The sequence below is a fragment of the Balaenoptera acutorostrata genome, chromosome 12, assembly GCF_949987535.1.
Source record: "Balaenoptera acutorostrata chromosome 12, mBalAcu1.1, whole genome shotgun sequence".
Taxonomy (NCBI): domain Eukaryota; kingdom Metazoa; phylum Chordata; class Mammalia; order Artiodactyla; family Balaenopteridae; genus Balaenoptera; species Balaenoptera acutorostrata.
Window position 1 is genome coordinate 94,284,050 of NC_080075.1, and position 18,979 is coordinate 94,303,028.

Consider the following 18,979-nt stretch of genomic DNA (forward strand, 5'->3'; position numbering starts at 1 on the left):
GAGATGATAACGTCCTAATAAAGCTAAACTCAATATTTCAAAGGCTTTCAAAAGATTACATAGATACATAAAGTTTCTTTTATTTTAGCTAAGATTTATAGCCAAAATAAAAATTAATAAAAAAATTTCCTATAGGTAACCCTCTCATAATTGAGACTCCATTAAGGAAAATAATATATTAGATGCTTGTTGACAGAGGGAAAGTTTGGGAAGCCCTTGAAGTCTTAAAATGATGAGGTATTGGGAGGGGGCCTTTCCTCTCCCTGCTTTCATTCTAGACTGGAGGGCTAGACTGGAAGCTAGTCAGTTTTCTCACCCCAGGTGGCAGTTTACTCCAAATAGTATTCTAATGTCACTGTGGCCCCCAGTCACCCCAGCCCTGAGTTTATTGCCCTATGACCAATATGGGAATTATTTCTACATCTTAAGCTCATTTCAAGCTTTTGAGGTTTCCAAAGTAAAAATTTTCTCCTCAGTATTAAAAAAAAAAAAGTCCTCTTAATTAAAAAACAAAGTCTTAGTATGGAAATTTTCAAATATTTCAGTTACTTTTTAAAGAAAACTTTACATCTGTTTTCTTGGCTTGAGGTTTGGCATCCATCCTTCTCTTAAGAGGAAACTCAAATATTTATAGATGATTTGCTTTGCCTTGGAATTCAAGAGACTTAAGAATTTTATGAATGTTGAGATGCAAACCATGACTTAATAGTGACCTTATCTTCACAACTTCAGCAATATAATGATATCAACATTCTGACCAGACCATGCCCCTCTGCCTAATGGTACAGCAGAGGAAAAGTGGATGAGCCATGACTTGATGCTGAGGACAGGAATTGAGGCTTGTCTCTAAATCGTTGTTATTATTTGTTGGCTCTGACAGAAAAAGTCACCATTATACAACTATTACCTGGCAATATGCTCTTATTAGAAATGTAATAGGATCTGTACTATTCAAACAAATTAGCCAGGTTCTTCTGGAATTCAGCTGAACGTGAAGGTGTCCTCACCATGACCAGCCTTGTGACACCCAGCTCGCAGTGACACAGGGCTGTGTCTAGCACTCAGGCTTAGTGATTGAGCTTTGTGGTCTGCAGGCATCCCGGGCTGCATGTGAATTCCCCAGTCCAGTAGCTTTCCTTCCCATGTTTATAAAAGAGGCTCTGACCTTCCCTACACAGGATGTTTGCAATAGCAACTCTCAACTGTGGAATTTGCTTATTTAACTGGTTTAATTCTGCTTGGTTGATGGAGTTCAAAGTAGAAAGTCTTTTGGGGGTAAGGTTTATGTATCATTTACTAAGCTTTAGTTGCACGTGCCAGAAAATCTGACCCAAACTGGCTCTAGCAGAAGAGTGTCTCACTGGTCCACGTGACTGAAGAGTCCAGAGCTGCTTGCGGCACCAGCTGTGGCCCAGCCCTGGGCTCACGCAGAGCCGGCGGAGCCCAGGTTCTTTCTCCAGCTCTAGGCAAGCGCTCCTCTGCATGGCTTTGCTCTCAGGCTCTCCCCAGTGGTGACAAAACCTTGCAGCAAGTCCGAACAGAAGTGCCTGTGAAAGAGGCAGTTCCGGCAGCTCCCACACAAGCCCTTGGTCAGATGCTGATGTGGATCAGCCTTGGTTACAAAGCTCTGCTGTAGCACAAGGAGGACACTTGGTCTGATTCTGCAAATGGGTCCCCTTCAGGTGCGGCATCAGTGGAAACAGACACACTGTGCTGGTTCCGAAACCAGAGGCATAGATGTTCAGTAGGAAAAGGAACCAGTTTCCACTGAAGTTTATTAATTCAAGTCAGTGAGATGTACTGAGCATCTGGATATACGAAGAGGGCTCTGCAGGGGCACAAAGCTTTGTAAAAAGCACTGCTTCTGGCCTGTGAGGATTGCAGCTGAGTGCTGGACAGCTGTGCGGGTGTGAGTATCAAATCGCAAACTCGAGTGCCGGAAATGTAAGCATTCTGTTGAGTCCTCGTTTTCAGTCACGTCTCCGAGCGGGTGTTGAGAAGAAGCGTCAGGTGTGTGCCGTCTCTGCCCACTCAGACTTGCTTCTGGGTCTTCAGTTATCATTGGTTCTGAAGCTGGCCCCCGCTGCTCTCACAAGGCCCTGACACCCGGCTCTGATGGGACAACAGCAGAGCTTCCTGCAAGCAGAGAGCTGGCTCGCCCATGCCTTCTGGGCTGAAGGGCTCCTAGTGGGGTGAGCGCCACTCGGCAGTGGGGCTGCGTGAGGCTTTTTAGACCAGTGTGCTTGTTGGTCTCCTTACACTCAGATCTCCTTAGCTTGTGGTTTGGTTTGGTTTGGTTTTGTCCTCCCTTTCCTGTGACAACCTAGAAAGGACTATTTTAAGGTAAATGAGCCTTTCCTCACAGGGTTTTGATCTTTAATTCCTAAAAGCAACAAATGCTTTACTCATTTAACAAATATTTATTGGGCACTTACTGTATGTTATTTTGGTGTGTGTTGGAGATATTACAGTTAATAAAATAGTTAATGTGCTTAACCTCATGGCACTTACATTCTAGAGAGGGAGATTAGGTTAGAACGATTAGATTAGATAGACAGATAGACAGACAGACAGGGTAGATAAAAGCCATGGTGTAGACTGAACATGGTGGGAAAACTTTGAGGCGTGTTATCAATGAGATATTACTTAGCGCATTTCTTTGGAGAAATGACCGTAGGTGTTCAGGACTGGAAACAGAGACCACAGAGGAAGCTGCTGAACAGACACCACCCGAAGGGATATTCCCTGGGCGAGACTGGTGGCAGGGGAGGGGGGGAGATGTAATCAGATTCGGAGCGTGTTGAAGGTCTGTTGGGTGTGAAGGTCCAGTAGGGTGTGCTGGTAGATTGGCACTGGGAATGAGAGAGATACGGAAGTCCCAGTTGGCCCAGGTGTTGAGTGTGAGTTCCCTGATGGATGAAACCTACCTGGAGAGGAAACTCGGGGAGCAGGTTGGAGAGGAGGTTAGGGCATCACAGTTAAGTCTAACTGTGATTAATTTGAGATGCTTACTTGAATACTTGATTTCAAGGTCCAATCAGTAATTGATACGGTGAGTCTGGCATTTAGGGAAAGGTTAAAGAATAGATCAAGCTTGGAGGATTATCAGATATAAATGGTGCTTCAAGTCACAGGACCTGAGGTGTGAGTGTGAATAGGAAAGGTGGAGCCTTGGGGAAGCTGAGAGGACCCTGAAAGGGCTGACCTCCACTTCTTGGCTCCTTCTTGGAGGCTGTCGATGGGAAAAAAAATGCACAATGTGAGAGTTGTGAGTTAAGTTTTATTTGGGGCGAAATGAGGACTGTAGCCCGGGAGATAGCCTCTCAGATAGTGCTGAGGAACTGCTCTGAAGAGATGGGGTGGGGAGGCCCGTATACACATGATTTCGGTGAAGGGGGTACACATAATCAAGCACACATTTTGGCAGAAGTTTGCTGCCAGTCACGAGGAGCAGATGTCTCTATCGATGATTTTAGTGCTTTTCTAGATATGAGAAAATGCGAGAAACCGTGCTCTTAAAATCTTCTCCTGAAAATGTCTAAGTATCTGAAGGCCTGTTCTGCCAGTTCTTTCCAGAGCACAGAGGGCCTCATTCCTGAACTCCGCCCTGAGCTCCTTTCAGGGTGTGTTAAAGGTCAGCGACTGCAGTGACCTAATCTTTGTAGAGTCAGATGGCAAGTGACAATTTTCAGTTGGCAAGACAGACGAAGGCAGTGTTAGCAACCTTGGCACTGCTGGGTCCTCTGGGACCTCTCCCACAAGACATGGGGGCAGGTGTCTTCCTTGCTCCTCGGGTCATCCGTTGTTTTGTGCGGCCCAGGTGGTAAAGCTCTGCTCAGCTGCCCCAGGAAGGGCTGGCCCCGGGGTGGGGGGCTCTTGCCAAATCTCAGGTCTGGTCTAAGATTTAAGTTACTCATGGTTTCAAGTAGAAGCGGTGTTTAAAGTTGATTTTGAAGAATGAGTGGAATTTTAAGAGGTCAGAGGTTGGCATTTTTTTTCCTCTAGGGCCAGACAGCCCGTATATCAGGCTTTGGGGGCCACGAGGAAAACTGAGGCTGTGTATTGACATTTACACAAGAGAGAAAACAATCTTCCACAAATTTTTATTGATGAAAACTGAATTATAATAATAATTGAGAACTTCTTTTGTAATCCAAGTCTACTGATGGGTAGAATGTGATTCTCTTTATGGGAGAACGTTTTCAACTTGAGTTCACTATTTAGCGCCCCTTATCACGATAGATTACCAGTGTTCAGCAATCAATGCTGATCTATGATGGGATGTTACCTATTTCATCTTTGAAAGTGTGTTCTCACACAAACTATTCTTCCTTTGATTCCTTTTTTTCAACCAGCCGTTCCCACGGGAGAACAGGTAGTGGCTGGCTGTGCCGAGTCCTCGGGGCCTCTGAGCTCCGACGCCCCTTCGGTCCGCGCTCTGGGCGGAGCGGTGGGGCTGCTGTCAGGGGCTGACGCCGAGCTCCCTCGGGATGGGGCAGGCAGGGCTCAGCGAGCGGCGAGAGGCCATCTGGCGAGCCCGTTTGGCCAGAGGCCCGGGAAGGCCTCTCAGAGTCCTCTCCACAGCCCCCTGCGCTCAGAAGCCAGAGGCCCCACTGCTCCAAGGACTCGGGCCCCTGCCGCACCCAGGGGGAGCCCAGCCTGGCGGAGCGCAGCTGCCCGCCGTCCTCGGGCTGAGCGACAGCTTCTCCAGGGAGGGCTGCACCTCCTCACATTTCCCCCCAGGACTGTCCCTCAGCCGAGGGCGCCACACAGAGTGAATAACTCCCACAGTTAATATCCCCTCTTTGACCCGCCGTGCGCATCCCACCTGCCGTTGGGCTCTGCCTGCTACCCCTTCTCCAGGTGACCAGGGGGTTACGGCCAGAGGCGTAACTCGGGCGCAGTGAGGAAGGCAGAGGAAGGGCCCTGTAACATGAAGCTGTTTTCAGGCACGTGCTAATAGGAGCACTTGGTACAGCAAAGATCTATCTTTTTATCCATTTTAACATTTAATAAAAAGGCAAAACTACTGCTTTGCTTTTTTAGAAGGACCTGCAAGTAGTCTATTAGGAATGCTATGTAATCAAAGAGAAAGATAGTAGCATATGGTATGTTATATTTTATGTGTTTTTACCCATTTATCTACCCCCCCAAACTAATTAAGTGATTAGGATGTATATAAAACAAGTCTAGTCCTAAGTTAGAAAATAAAAATTACAGATACGTCTCCATCTTTCTTCTGCAGCAAATACCATGGAGAGATGAGAAGTAATTTTTAAACATAAGAAGTAGGGTTATGTCAGCTGCAGCAACGAGCCCCCACATCTCGATTTCTTAGCACGGGAAGAGCTGTGGTGGGCACCTTCCCCCGTGTTCTGATCCAGGGGTCTCCATCCCTCCCACTGCGGCTGTACCCTGGAGACCCCTTCAGGCAGCCGGTGACAGGAAAGGGAGGGTGCAGAAAACGCTCCTTCCCACTGTCTTGGCGTAGAAGCGACACCCATTACTGTCTCTGGGCAGCCGCTGACGCGGGAAGCACACGAGTATGTGGGATACTAGCTAACACAGCAGACCCCCTGCATGAGACTTGTTCATTCCATAAAGAGTAAGGTTACATCATCTTAGATCCCAACAAAAATTAAGAAAACAAAGGCCTCATCTAGTCCTACGCCAGGTATCAAAGCACGTGCGTTACAAATGGACGGTGCACGTTAGCCGGTTTTCTAGTTGCGCTCCGGTTGCCTTGCTGATCGCCAGCTCGGTGCCTCCTTTGTAGCGACCCAGCGGAGAAGAGGCAGGCTCCCATCGAGTCTGTTCACACCAGTTGTGGTTTTCAGAAGCTGTCAATTGTGTCAGTACCATATCGGAAACTTGGAAATGCCCCCTACCATGTACACTTTTTCTTGATCACTGTGGAATACCAAAAACAATTGTATGTCATTAGCCTGCTACTGACATTAGTCAAGTCATGACTAACAGCTACTTCCATAAAATGTACTTTAAAGGCCCAAATATCTACATAAATATGTTAACTTGGAATTTTTCTAGGTTGTATTTTTTCTAAGACCTTCTAAATCCAGGCTGTATAACCAAAGCATTGATAATAGGAAAAGTTTAAAGACCACTAGTAAATTGACATAATTTTAAATAGATGTTTTAAGATTCCTTCCCTATTTAAAAATTATGTGCTTCTGAGAATTTTTCTGTGTTCATCTTTGTGTTTCATATTCACCATTGCAAGTGAAAGTAGAGAACCAAGAGTATCAGCCTTTCAGTATCTCAGTACCATCATCAAAATGGGACAGTGTGATTTTAAACAAATACATGATCGAGAAGATGAAGAGCAACTTTATGTTAGTTCCTAAAAATTCAAATTTCAGAATTGTCAATGATATACAAATGCATATAATAACAACTGAATATTTACCGTATGGCCACTCACCAAATCCCTGTCCTTTGAATTATGTGTGTGCGTGTGTGTGTGTGTGTGCGCACACGTTCGCACATGCGTGGGGGAGGGGAGGCTGTGTGTGCTCTCTTGTTTGTGTAAAACATAAGGGTACATTTTTCACTTTTCTACACCTCTTCACGCAAGACATGTTGTTGGCTGTGAGAGGTCAGATTTTAAACAAAAGACAACTTATGGAGTAATTATTCATAATATACATATTTTTTTACAGCTGGAGTCATACGTTTCCACTAATATATTAAATATTTAATAGTACAGGATTCAATTTATGCTGAACAATCTTTGTTCTGTAATATTTCAGACATACCAAAGACTATTGAGAATAACAATTTTTACATCCATGACTTACTATACACAGCCTAAGGAAAAAAAGTAGTTTCCAGTAAGCTTCCTATATAAGCCTTCCCCAGGGCCACCCCACCCCCCAGATCAAATATCATTTTACTTTATTTTTATATATAAATATTTGTATAACATTTATGTAAATGTTTATGTAAATGTGTGATACCCTATATATCTTTATGCAACTTGTTTTTGCTGTCAATATTATTCACATTTTGCCATGTTGATACAGTAGATCTAGTTTATCTGATGTTCTGTATAGAATACAATTTTAATACTACACCAAACTAGATATATCCGTCCTCCTTTTGAGGGTCGTTTGTCTCCTCTTTGAATGTATTTATTTCTTTGTGCTGTTAAAGGCCCTGCCTCGGTGGCTGGGCTGCCGCAACAAGTTACCACAGACTGGTCGGCTTACAACAGACACGCCCTGTCCCGCATGGAGGCGGCCCGTGGGCTGTCACGCGCTTGGAGGGACGCACCCCTCCAAGAGTCCTGCCTTCTCTCTCCCAACTCCTGGGGCCCCAGTGCTCCCGGGCTTGTGGCCACACGGTCCAGCCTCTGCCTCTGTGGCCACGTTGCCTTCCCCTCCTCGCTGCATCTTCCCCTTTCTGTCTACTTAAGGACTTAGGGGCCACCTGGGTGGTTGAGAATGATTAACTTAATTACGTCTGCAAAGACCCTGTTTCCAAATAAGGTCCGTTTCACAGGGTCCAGGTAGACGTGAATTTGGGGGCCACCGTTCAGCCGGGCAGCCAGTGCCTCTGAGCACGTCCAGGAGTAGTATTGGTGGGTCATCTCCAGCTGTCCTCAGAACAGCTCGAACAGCAGCTGCACTTACTCACGTCCCCACCAATGGGACAGAGGCTTCCCTATGTGCCCCTGCACAACCTATACATGCTCATTGGCAGGCTTTTTTAATTTCCGTCAACCTAAAGGACAAGAAACGGTAATGCATTATGGTCTGGCTTTGCGTGTCCCTGGCTTCTAGGGAGTTTGATCAACTTTTCATATATTTATTGGCCATGGAGGTTTCCTCTTCTGTGGATTAACTAGTTGAACACTTTGCCCCATTTTCTATAGTGACTTCATATTTTTATTGATATTAAAAGATCTTTATATATGCTGGGTGTGGTACATATATACAATGGAATATTACTCAGTCATAAAATAGAATGAAATCATGCCATTTGCAGCAACATGGATGGACTTAGAGATTGTCATACTGAGTGAAGTAAGTCAGACAAAGAAAGACAAATATATGATATCACTTATATGTGGAATCTAAGAAAAGGGTACAAATGAACTTATCTATAAAACAGAAAAAGTTACAGATGTAGAAAACAAACTTATGGTTACCAGGGGTTGGGGGGGGAGGGATAAACTGGGAGATTGGGACTGACATGTACACACTACTATATATAAGATAGATAACCAATAAGTACCTACTGTGTAGTACAGGGAACTCTACTCAATAATCTATAATGGCCTATATGGGGAAAGACTCTAAAAAAGAGTAGATATATGTATATGTATAGCTGATTCACTTTGCTGTACACTGGAAACTAACACAACATTGTAAATCAACTATACTCCAATAAAAATTAAAAAAAAAAAGAAATGGAAGAAGCAAAATGTCCAGAACTAAAGAAGGATTTAAGAATTCAACTTGAAGAATTCTAAATTTTAAATAACAAAAGAAACAGTAGAAGATACTAAAGATATGATAGAAATACAAATTGAAAAATTCAAATTGATTCGTAATTTTAATAAATCAACCATAAATCATATCAATCATAATAAATGTAAATAAATTTTAAATTTCTATATTAAAAAATAAAAGATCTTTATATATTCTGGATTCTAAATCTCTGTCACTTATGTTTATGACAAATATCTTCCAATCTGTGGCTTATATTTTTATTTTTTAAATGTATGTTGATACAACTTTTTAAACTTTAATGTAGTTGAATGTATCTGTAGTTTCCCGTTATTGTTGTGCCTTGTTTGTAGCATTCCTCCATCCTCAAATCATAAAGATATTCCCTATTCTTTTTATTCTAGAAGTACTAAGTTTTGCTTTTAATATTTAGGCATTCAATTACATTGAAATTTTTTGTGTGTGTATGATGTGATATTGTAATCTAATTTTATTTTGTTTTCCTTTGAATGACCTAAAGTCCCAGAATAATTTATTAATCTACCATGTCATCTCTGTCATATATATATATATATATTTTTAACATCTTTATTGGAGTATAATTGCTTTACAATGGTATGTTAGTTTCTGCTTTATAACAAAGTGAATCAGTTATACATATACATATGTTCCCATATCTCTTCACTCTTGCGTCTCCCTCCCTCCTGTCATATATTTTTAAATATATGAGTATATATATATGAATATTCCTTTCTTGCTTTTGTCATGAAGGTAGCATTTTTAATTAAGTGCTGTGGATTATTCAATAAATTGTGTTGTATATTTTTAAAATATTAGGTTCTTACTTCATATCCTATACCAATGCAAGTTTGAGGAGGGTCAAGTATTTAATGTAAAATAAAAGCTCTGGAAGAAAATTTAGAATAATACTTGTATAATTTTTTTCTTAAAGGCCTTTAGTCACAATAATAGAAAGATGATAATGGTAGAAAGCCCAGAGAGATATTGCCATATAAATAAAATCAAATACTGAAAAACTGTACATAAAAGTATAAAAACAAGAAGCTGAGATACAAACTTGCGACACGATTAAAATTATAGACAAAAGGAGTATGGCACCGGAAAAATAGGCAAAGAACATGAACATGAACATGAACATGAACATGAAAATATGCAAAACAAAATGTAAACAACCAAAAAAATTCTCTAGTATTCAGATTAAGTTCAAATAAAAACTTGTCATCCTTTCTGATGTGCACACTTTGCCTCAACCAGCTTCCCCAGTAACAGTACGAATTTTTTATGGTAATAACAAGTGGTTCTAAGGTTGGATAGTAATTTTAGAAGGTGATTTGATAATGGAATAAAAAGCTAGACATTCTTGATTTTTTTTCAGTCATTAATTCCAACTCCTAAGATTCTCTCAAGATAATTACCATCGAACAGTGGTATCACTAAAAACTAAAAATGGAAATAATCTACTTGTTTAGCAGTAGGAACCAACTGAAGCACACACTAAAATGCAGACAGTAGTATTGGTGAGTATTAGTAGTAGGGATGCCTTTCTTCTTCAATATTTGTGTATCTATATTTTTCCTTTATTTTTACAATGCACTTATGCCATAATCTCTGGTTGTTTAAAAAATATAGAAAAATTTTCAGGGACTTCCCTGGCGGTCCAGTGGCTAAGACTCCATGCTTCCAGTTCTGGGGGCGCAGGTTCAATCCCTGGTCGGGGAACTAGGATCCCATATGCCACGCGGTGCGGCCAAAAAAAGAAAAAAGAATTCTTCCTCATAGTTGGGCCTTTTGCACTATGAATTTCAAAAGTAATTCTCCCATAATTTCTGGTTCTTTCATGGTTTGACTTTTGGTATTTTAAATCATCAATGCATTTGGAGTTTATTGTTATGTAATGCGAAACTGTGGATGACTTTTTCCCCCCAAAGGACCACTATTTATTGTGTACAACAGCTTTTCCACAATGATTTGAGGTGCAATATTTATCATACGTTAAATTAATTTATATATTTGGGCCAATTTCTGAATTTTCTATTTTGTGAAATTGATTTTTCTGTCTGTATTTACATCACTAAGAGGTAAATTATTGAGGCTTTATAATATGTTAAACCAGAGCTTATCCCCTTCATTCTTCTTCTTTCACACATTTTCTTCTAGCTTTTGTTGCTTATTTTTCCATATGAATTTGGGAACTACTTTGTTTAGTAGTTAGACACTTGTTAGACTTAAAAGAGAATAGGAATTTGATTTCATTTTTCTTTTTCTTAATTTATTTATTTATTTATTTTTGGCTGTGTTGGGTCTTCGTTTCTGCGCGAGGGCCCTCTCCAGTTGCGGCAGGCGGGGGCCTCCCACCATCGCGGCCTCTCTTGTTGCGGCGCACAGGCTCCAGACGCGCAGGCCCAGCAATTGTGGCCCACGGGCCTAGTTGCTCTGCAGCACGCGGGATCCTCCCAGACCAGGGCTCGAACCCGCGTCCCCCGCACCGGCAGGCAGACTCGCAACCACCGCGCCACCAGGGAAGCCCCTGATTTCATTGTTTAAAAAGTAGAAAAACCATCATAAGAAAATTGAAAAGACAAATGGCAAAGAGGAAATCAATGTTTGTAACTCATATTCTAGAAAAAAAGGTTAATTCCCTTAATATACAAATCAATAAGGAACAGAGAAATACCCACCATAAATGGACAAGAAATAAGAAAAGATTTGACAGAAATGGAAAGATATTCAATATTCCTCATCATAAAAAACAAAAGTACACTGAGAGCTTCATGACAAAGAAACTGGTACTGGAATTGCCACTTGCCGTAAACAACCAGAAACTGGGGACAATATATGGAGCATCTGTTTTCATGTTGGACAACAGGCGAGTGGGTCTAGGATCCCAGAGGAGAGGGGAAATTGAGGTAAAGTCCACAATTGCCCGTGTTTCTGCCTGGAGCACTTTCCAAGCTGCAGCACAGGGAGGGAAGCCCACCGTGGCATGGGTTCCTTCTGAATGCGAGAGACACATTGAGTTTGGAGAGGCTGAGCAACTGGAGTTCACAGAGCAGATTCCCAGAGAAGAGTGAATCAGAGATGGAAGGGGCTCAAGAAATCTGCAGAGGGACCCTTGAGTCCTTGGCTGAGCAGGAAGCATTGTGTGAAGGGGACGCTTTCAAGGCAGGGCCAAGAACGACTCTCAGGAAGCTGTGAGGCAAACAGTCCTCAGAGCTTATGCAGTGTTGGGAGCAGTAGTTCCAGCCAGCCGAGTGGAGAGAGTGTGTCACACCCGAGGACGTTCAGGAGAGAGCCCAGAGTCACAGGGTAACTGCAGGCCTGGCACCGAAGACTACACACTCCAAGCAAAACTTAAAAGCAAGCCTTGGAACGACTGAGCTGATGTGCAAGTAACTCCCCGGCGCCAGCACAAAGGCAGCAGCGCTGTTCAAAGAAGACAGCAAGATCTAGATCCTCGACATGGCAGCGTTCACAGTTCTAGCCGCCACCGAATTTCACTAGGAATGGGCAGAAACAGTGAAACATAGCCCATAAGTAGGAGAAAAGTCAGTCAAAAAACAGACCCAGAAAGGGCAGAGGTGATGCTATCATCAGACAAGGATATAAAAACACTTTTTAAAATATGCTCAAGGATTGAAAGAACAACAAAAACACAATGAGGATAGAAATGGAAAGAATGAAAAACAACCAATGGGACTTTCAGGGCTGAAAATACAATCTTTGAAATGAAAAATTCATCTGATGGTCGGAACAGCAGGATTTATATTGAAGCCTCTTGATTCCTTTGACTCTTCTGGTTCCTTGTCCTGTGATAAAGGAATGATCCATCCCACATACTTCAGAGCTGGAAAGATTATGTGAGCATTGCTAGGATGCATAAACCTTCCTCTGAGTTTATGAATACCCAACCAATGCTGAAAACATAGAATGCTATACAAATGCAAATGTCCATTAATGGAAGTAATCACTCAATTCCTGAGTCTACTAGAATTTCACTGATAAGGAAAATCTGTGCAGACAGGTCAAACATTTTCAACACAATAGTCAAATATATTAAATTTTATATTATCTGTTATAGACAGTAGTAAAATACATCTTTTGTTCATTCTTAACATTTTAATATTTTTTGTTAATATTGTGGTGAGTTAAGAATTACAGGGAAAAGATATATAATTGGGAGACTGGACCAGATTTTAAGATCCTTTAGAATTCCATGATTTTATAATTTCTGCGATTTTGAGAGTTTAGGGTTTCCCAATCCCAGTGAATTTAATTTACTAGGAAAATAGAGATGAAATGATCAATAAATAAGGATTTTCAGTTTATTTCCTTTGGTAGGATACAATTTGATAATGCTTAATTTTGTATGAGAAAAATGAAATTACAACAAATTTCTAACTTCTATTTAGTAGATCTCTTCATTAAAATCAGTTTTTTAATCTTTCAGTGAATAACCCTATACCTTCCAATTTGAAATCTGAAGCAAAAAAGGCTGCTAAAATTCTAAGAGAATTCACAGAAATAACTTCCAGAAATGGACCTGATAAGATCATTCCTGGTAGGTAAATAAAATACATACTTGTCACTTCTACACCTGCTCTGTTTCTTAAATTACCTTCTCAACCCTTGACTTCACACAGGTCCTCAGAGCACCTTTCTCCTCTGAGCCCGTCTTCCCGGCTGGGGTCCTGGGCGGCCTCCCTCTCCCACCCGCCTTGTAATACTCCCTCTCCTCCTCCCCTTTGCACGGCCCATGGCCCTAAGTACCCTGTGTCCTTTTCCACTTCCACTTTCCTCAAACTCACAGGTCCTTGTCCTCAATTTCTGAGGACTTTCGCAAACTCATCTTGCAAACTCACTAGCTAATCTCATAAATAAATTTTAATTTTGTGTTTTTTCTTTCTAGGTAAGATAGTTATACTTTATAGTGGTTTAAGAAGACTAATCAATGATTCCCAACACAGCTACACATCTGTATTCCCTGGGTCATTAAAGTGCAGTTCCTAAACTCCCCCCCGCCCCCGCGACCTGCTGAATCAGACCCTGGGAGCAGCGTGGCCAGGAGTGCAGACTTTATCACGTCTCTAATGTGATTCTCCTGTAGTCAGGCTGACCACACAAGACCTGGTCCAGAGGCAAGCTTTTGGGAACCACTGTCTGTTCATTACTACTACCAGTTATTTCTAAAAGGTGTTTCAGAGAATACCTATCTGATGCAAAGACACTCATATGCAGACTAGCGTAGGCAGCTGCGGGCTAATTTCCCTCTTAGTGCATAACTCTCATCCTGCATTAGAGAAACCAGTTTAATTTCTTAAACCAGATTTTCTGAAGTTATTTAACAGACCTTTAAGGGTTGTAAGAATTTCTAATTTGTTGTTGTTATAGTAATAATATTAAGTGCTGTTATTTTGGCCCAGCCACTCCTCCCATCTTAAGAAAACAGCACTTCATAGAGCCTTGCTACTCGAAGGCAGATGACCACATCTGGGCATCACCTGGGAGCTTGTTAGAAATGCAGGACCTCAGGCTCCTCTTCGGCCTGATGAATCAGAATCTGCATTTATCACAAGATCTCCAGTGAGTTACATGCACGTACAAGTTAGAGAAGCACTGTGTAACACTTGAAGAAAATTCGACCAGAAGAACTCGATTTTCTGTAGCTCTATTCTGAAGCAGGAGGCAGAAGACATTTCTCAATATACAGCAGCATCTACATACATGTCAGGCTAGATAAGCTGTGTTTCCTACCATAAAAACATTTGGGTACGGATTATTTCTCGTGGATTTTGTCCAGCAAAATTCTGCCTTGCCTTTATTCTGCTTCCAGTCAAAGGCCACCCGACTCCCTTTCACTGGGTGTAGCTCAGAAAATGAAAACCCGTTTACACAGCAGCCTGAAGAAGAGCAAAGTCCCGTAGGGCTGCGGGCTGTGTGTCTGATGGAAGCCAGAGAGGCCGCAGCTGCCAGATGACCAAGCCTCATCTTTCCTTGGGATGAGGAGGGAGGGCCCATTACGCGTACATTAAAGCTAAGGAGGTGTACTATGTGATAGGAGATAAAATCTAAAAAATATTTTAAAACAAAATGCCCAGACCCTTAGCCTTTCTTAGGCTGTGAGTTCACAGTCCTCTGGTGTGAGGGGCTCTGAGACGTAAGTGAAACTCAATTTAGAGAGTAAATCTGCAATCAGTGCATCTACATTACAAATGAAGAGCTAATTGGACAATTATTTAGGGATTATTGGTATTTTAATGTCCCTGAATCTGGGTGGATAAGATATAAAAACACACCTGACATTTGAACTATGTTCATTTTAAAAATATACTTCTGTTATACCTAATGTTCCTGAATAGAGGCACTACTCACTGTAAAAGCACTGAGAATGGCATGTGAGGATATTCTGCCAACAAGTGTTGTATAAACAAACCTACCTGATGTATAATGAAGCTGTCAACATCATTACCATGTGTAACACCCTTTAGAACACGAACTAAGGCACACTTAGTTGATGACCATCGGAGAGAAGAGAGCCTTACTTCTAAGCCTTAAGTACCAAGAGCTCCAGGAATGGTGTGTGTGTTACCCTACTCGTGCTCTCGGTTGAATCGTCTCTGAGAGTCTGTTATTAATTTAAATTTTGAAATGGTGTGCATAAGTGTATTAGAAATTTAGTGTTTCCTAGGGACACCTACAAAGCCTTTTTTGTGTATGTGAGTACACTGTCTGGTTTGACTTCCTTGACAGAATATTTGACTAAAATGATGATAAATTAAACTACCTTAAAAGTAACATTGGGATCCAAGAATAATTTCCAATGTTTAGGCTTCCTTTGTTATTTGAAAGATGTACTATTATGTAAATAAATCCACAGACTAGTAAGGCACTGAGTTTAGTGGGTACCTATGTTAATAACCTTCCTTTTATGTAACGAACTTCCCTGAAATGTGAATAAACCAATATTTTGTAAATTGAATTATATTTTCAGTGCCCTGGTAGTTATGTGTTATTCGAATACTGATCAGATCACTTTATAAAGTCAAAAAACTTTTTAAAGTGGCAAAATCATTTAATTTTCCTGGTTTTGAATCCAGATTTTCATATTAATAGAAGCTGAACTCAACAATGTGGCTCTAAGTTCAAACCTTCTGCTGCACACTGCATGTCAGTCCCTTTTGAAGTTTCTCCTTAATACTGTGTAGATCTTAATTTCTTTGAAAATACTTTTATAACTTGTAAAATTATAAATTATGTTGTAAATTAATTGAAATCTCCAAATTATTTGTCCTGCTACTAGATATCAGTACAGTCTCTTCCCAGTGTCTCATTTCTTGTGTCCACTGCAGGATTCTGAGCACCCGCCTTGTCGGCTTAGGGCCACCAAAGGCTTCAGGCTCCTCTGTCCTGGGGCGGTTTCCTCGCAGTTCCCTGCGCTGCTGAGCCGCGGAGGCCCTGGTCCCGGGAAGCAAACCTGCACGCACGGGCCTGCTGAGCTGTCACCTGCCGGGTGCTCACCTGTCTTCATCTTTTGCAGCACACGTCATTGCCAAAGCCAAGGGCCTGGCGGTCCTGTCTGCGATAAAAGCTGGGTTTCTGGTCACCGCGAGAGGGGGCAGTGGGATCGTGCTGGCGCGCTTTCCAGATGGAAGTAAGCTAGCGTCCCTTCACTGGGAGGGGCAGAGAATCCTCGTCCCTTTTTTGTTCTGTTTCCACTGTGAACAGGTTTTGTAGGGAGAGAGACAGGTTTTCTGGTGCTGCCTGGACCACCTTCCTCGGGCCGCTCCCTCGGTTTTCTCTGTGGTCAACCGACCCACCCGTGAGACTCAGAATATCAGAAGATGGGGCCCCCGTCTTTACACACTTTGTTGTCCTTCCATGGAGCGTATAGTAAACACTGACATTGTATTTCTGTTGTTAAATATGCATTCTTATTCCTCGGCTTCACCTTACACTAGCTTTCTTTTGTTTCATGGAAGCTTTTTTACCCCATTGTTCCTGTGCGGTATCTTAAAAATCAAAACATTTTAAAGAACATCCCCAGGGCAGAATCATATCAAGATCAGTATAATTTGGTTTTACTTTCTGGGGCGAAATCTAATACTTGATTTTTCAGACATGACATCAAAATATGTTTGCTTGAATCCCAAGAACCAACATACATAATATTTAAAATGTGTGTAGGTGTGTCATAACCAGCTAAAAGGCTTTTATATGAATTTAACATTTGCTGTTCAGTTATATAATTGAGCACATTTTTCTGTTAATAGCTCTTTTTAGTGTAGATAATTTAATTTTATTTTGAGGGAGAACGTGGGCCATCCACTGACAGGAGAGACACCTGGCATTTGGGGGGCGCATGGCCCCAGAACTTGAGTCAGCGGGATTTGTTGTCCCCTGTGAGGCGTCCCCACAGCAAATGAGAGTTCGCCCCTGAGGTTGTGGTTCAGATTTCATAGCTCTGGGCTTGGCTACGGAACAAAAAATGACATCATTCTCTTCTTCTCAAGAAAAGAAGCATTACCCAAATTTTCATGGGCAGATTCCCAGCAGTACAACCAGACAAGTAGGCACACTCAAATCGAGTCCACCGTGAGATGGGCTCCGAGTCTGCAAGGAGCCCCCAGCTCTGCAGGTCTGCAAGGAGCCCCCAGCCCTGTGACAAGCAGGCACACTCAAATCGAGTCCACCCTAAGATGGGCTCCAAGTCTGCAAGGAGCCCCCAGCCCTGCAGGCCCCAAATGGTCATGGACCGGTGACTGTCAGAAAACGGGGAGGAGCCGTCGACACCTGGGGCTCCTATCAGAACCTCAGGTGGACCTTCCTACTGGGTTAGATACCTAAGTTTCTCTCTCCCATCTTCCCAAGTAGCTGCTGGTCGCTCTGCAGAGGGTAATATAAAAGCCACCCAGTGGGGCACAGCAAATCCCCAGACCCTGGCCAGGTGGGCAGTTTTTAAACAGGGCCAGTCCCTAACATGGGAAGTGGAAAATAACTTTGAGATTATGAGACATTAATTTCTGTGATCAAAACCCCTCTAAGCCCAGATAGATTAGTTCTGGGTATATTCAAGCACTAGCCTGTCATCTAGAATACATGATAGCAAGAAAAATTAGGCTTAGGGAGCTACTGAGCATTTTCAGAAAGTACTTCATCTAGACTATACCACCCACCCCCCCAATTATTTTTTTCTAGACTTGTTTAACACAATTGTGTCTAGATCAGGAAAAATAGGCACACAATAATCCTGAAATGTACCATATCATGGCAAATGGAATTATTGTACTTAGTTTCCAAATGTAAGGATATGTATCTTGATAGAATTTTAATAATCTTGAATTTATAACCTATTTCTTGTGCTTCTACTAGGCACAAAGGGTGTCAAAACAGTTTTTGCCCTCCAGGATTTACAATAGAAACAGTTTAGTATTATGTTACCCTTAGAAGTGATTATAATGAACTCTTTTGAATCCATTTGCTCTCTTATATCTATGATAAAATACTAACAAAAGACTAGAATTCCAGCTCAATTATTTTGTAAAACATTATGAATACTGATGGTTGAAATTATCAAATGCTATGTATATTTAATTGGTGAGAATTCAATAGTTTGGTATTATGCATGTTTGTAGGGAAAGATTAGAAAACATAGACTTGTGAGTCTGTGCGGCTCATAATGAATACCTAACACCTTTCAAACCTTTTTAACTTAAAAAATTATATATATTTATTAAGGAACATTTAAAAACATAGGCAAAAATGCCAAAATCTCATTATTTTAAGAAGAAACACTATTAATTCACATTTTAGCATTTTTCCTCCCCATATTTATGTGCCAAGGAGTTTTAATATTAGAGTAATGTTTGTTTGTTTTTATTAGAATGGTCTGCACCTTCGGCCATCGGGATAGCTGGGCTTGGTGGAGGATTTGAACTAGGAATAGAGGTGAGTGGGTGATGTGTGTACGTACAATTGCCCTATTCTCTAAAAGCAACTGATACGTGAAAGTTGAGGATCTCCTACTGTTCTTGTTTGACCACCTATGGAAATTGTTCCCTTTTATTTTCTTGAATCTCTACCTGAAGCTATGTAATGTTTATCATTTTTCTCCTTTTCCTTCATTGAGGGTAGAGTTTCTTTCATTCACCATCTCATCTGCTTCCATCTTCAGCACATCAGTAGAACACATATTCTCAGATCTGACAAACTGCAATTGGCAGTTTATGGCTTCTGATTGCAGAGTCATGGGTGCAAACAGCTCAATGCCATGTATCAACATTTGTGGCAAAATCCAGTCTGGTACCCCTAATGTTCAAACTACTTCCAATTTTTTAAGTAAAGATTGACTTTGTATTGTTTCATTTTACAACTTTGCTGCTAATGATTATGGTTTCTAGCCCATTTCTAATCAAATGGACTCGAAATCATACCAGCACACAGAGGTCACTCCCACAGGGAGCATCTGCATGATATCAGTCTTTCAGCTGCTG

At 41.6% G+C, this 18,979-nt stretch overlaps 1 protein-coding gene across 3 annotated transcripts in view; it reads left to right on the forward strand.

Annotated features, from left to right (window-relative positions):
* SH3YL1 (SH3 and SYLF domain containing 1) overlaps positions 1 to 18,979 on the forward strand; it is a 46,356-nt gene that overhangs the window by 2,462 nt on the left and 24,915 nt on the right. For all 3 annotated transcript variants that reach the window (XM_007195704.3, XM_007195705.3, XM_007195707.3), the window contains exons 2-4: positions 12,940 to 13,050; positions 16,027 to 16,140; positions 18,370 to 18,434. In XM_007195704.3, coding sequence (XP_007195766.1) covers positions 12,940 to 13,050; positions 16,027 to 16,140; positions 18,370 to 18,434 — 290 coding nt within the window. The remainder of the gene's footprint in view (positions 1 to 12,939; positions 13,051 to 16,026; positions 16,141 to 18,369; positions 18,435 to 18,979) is intronic.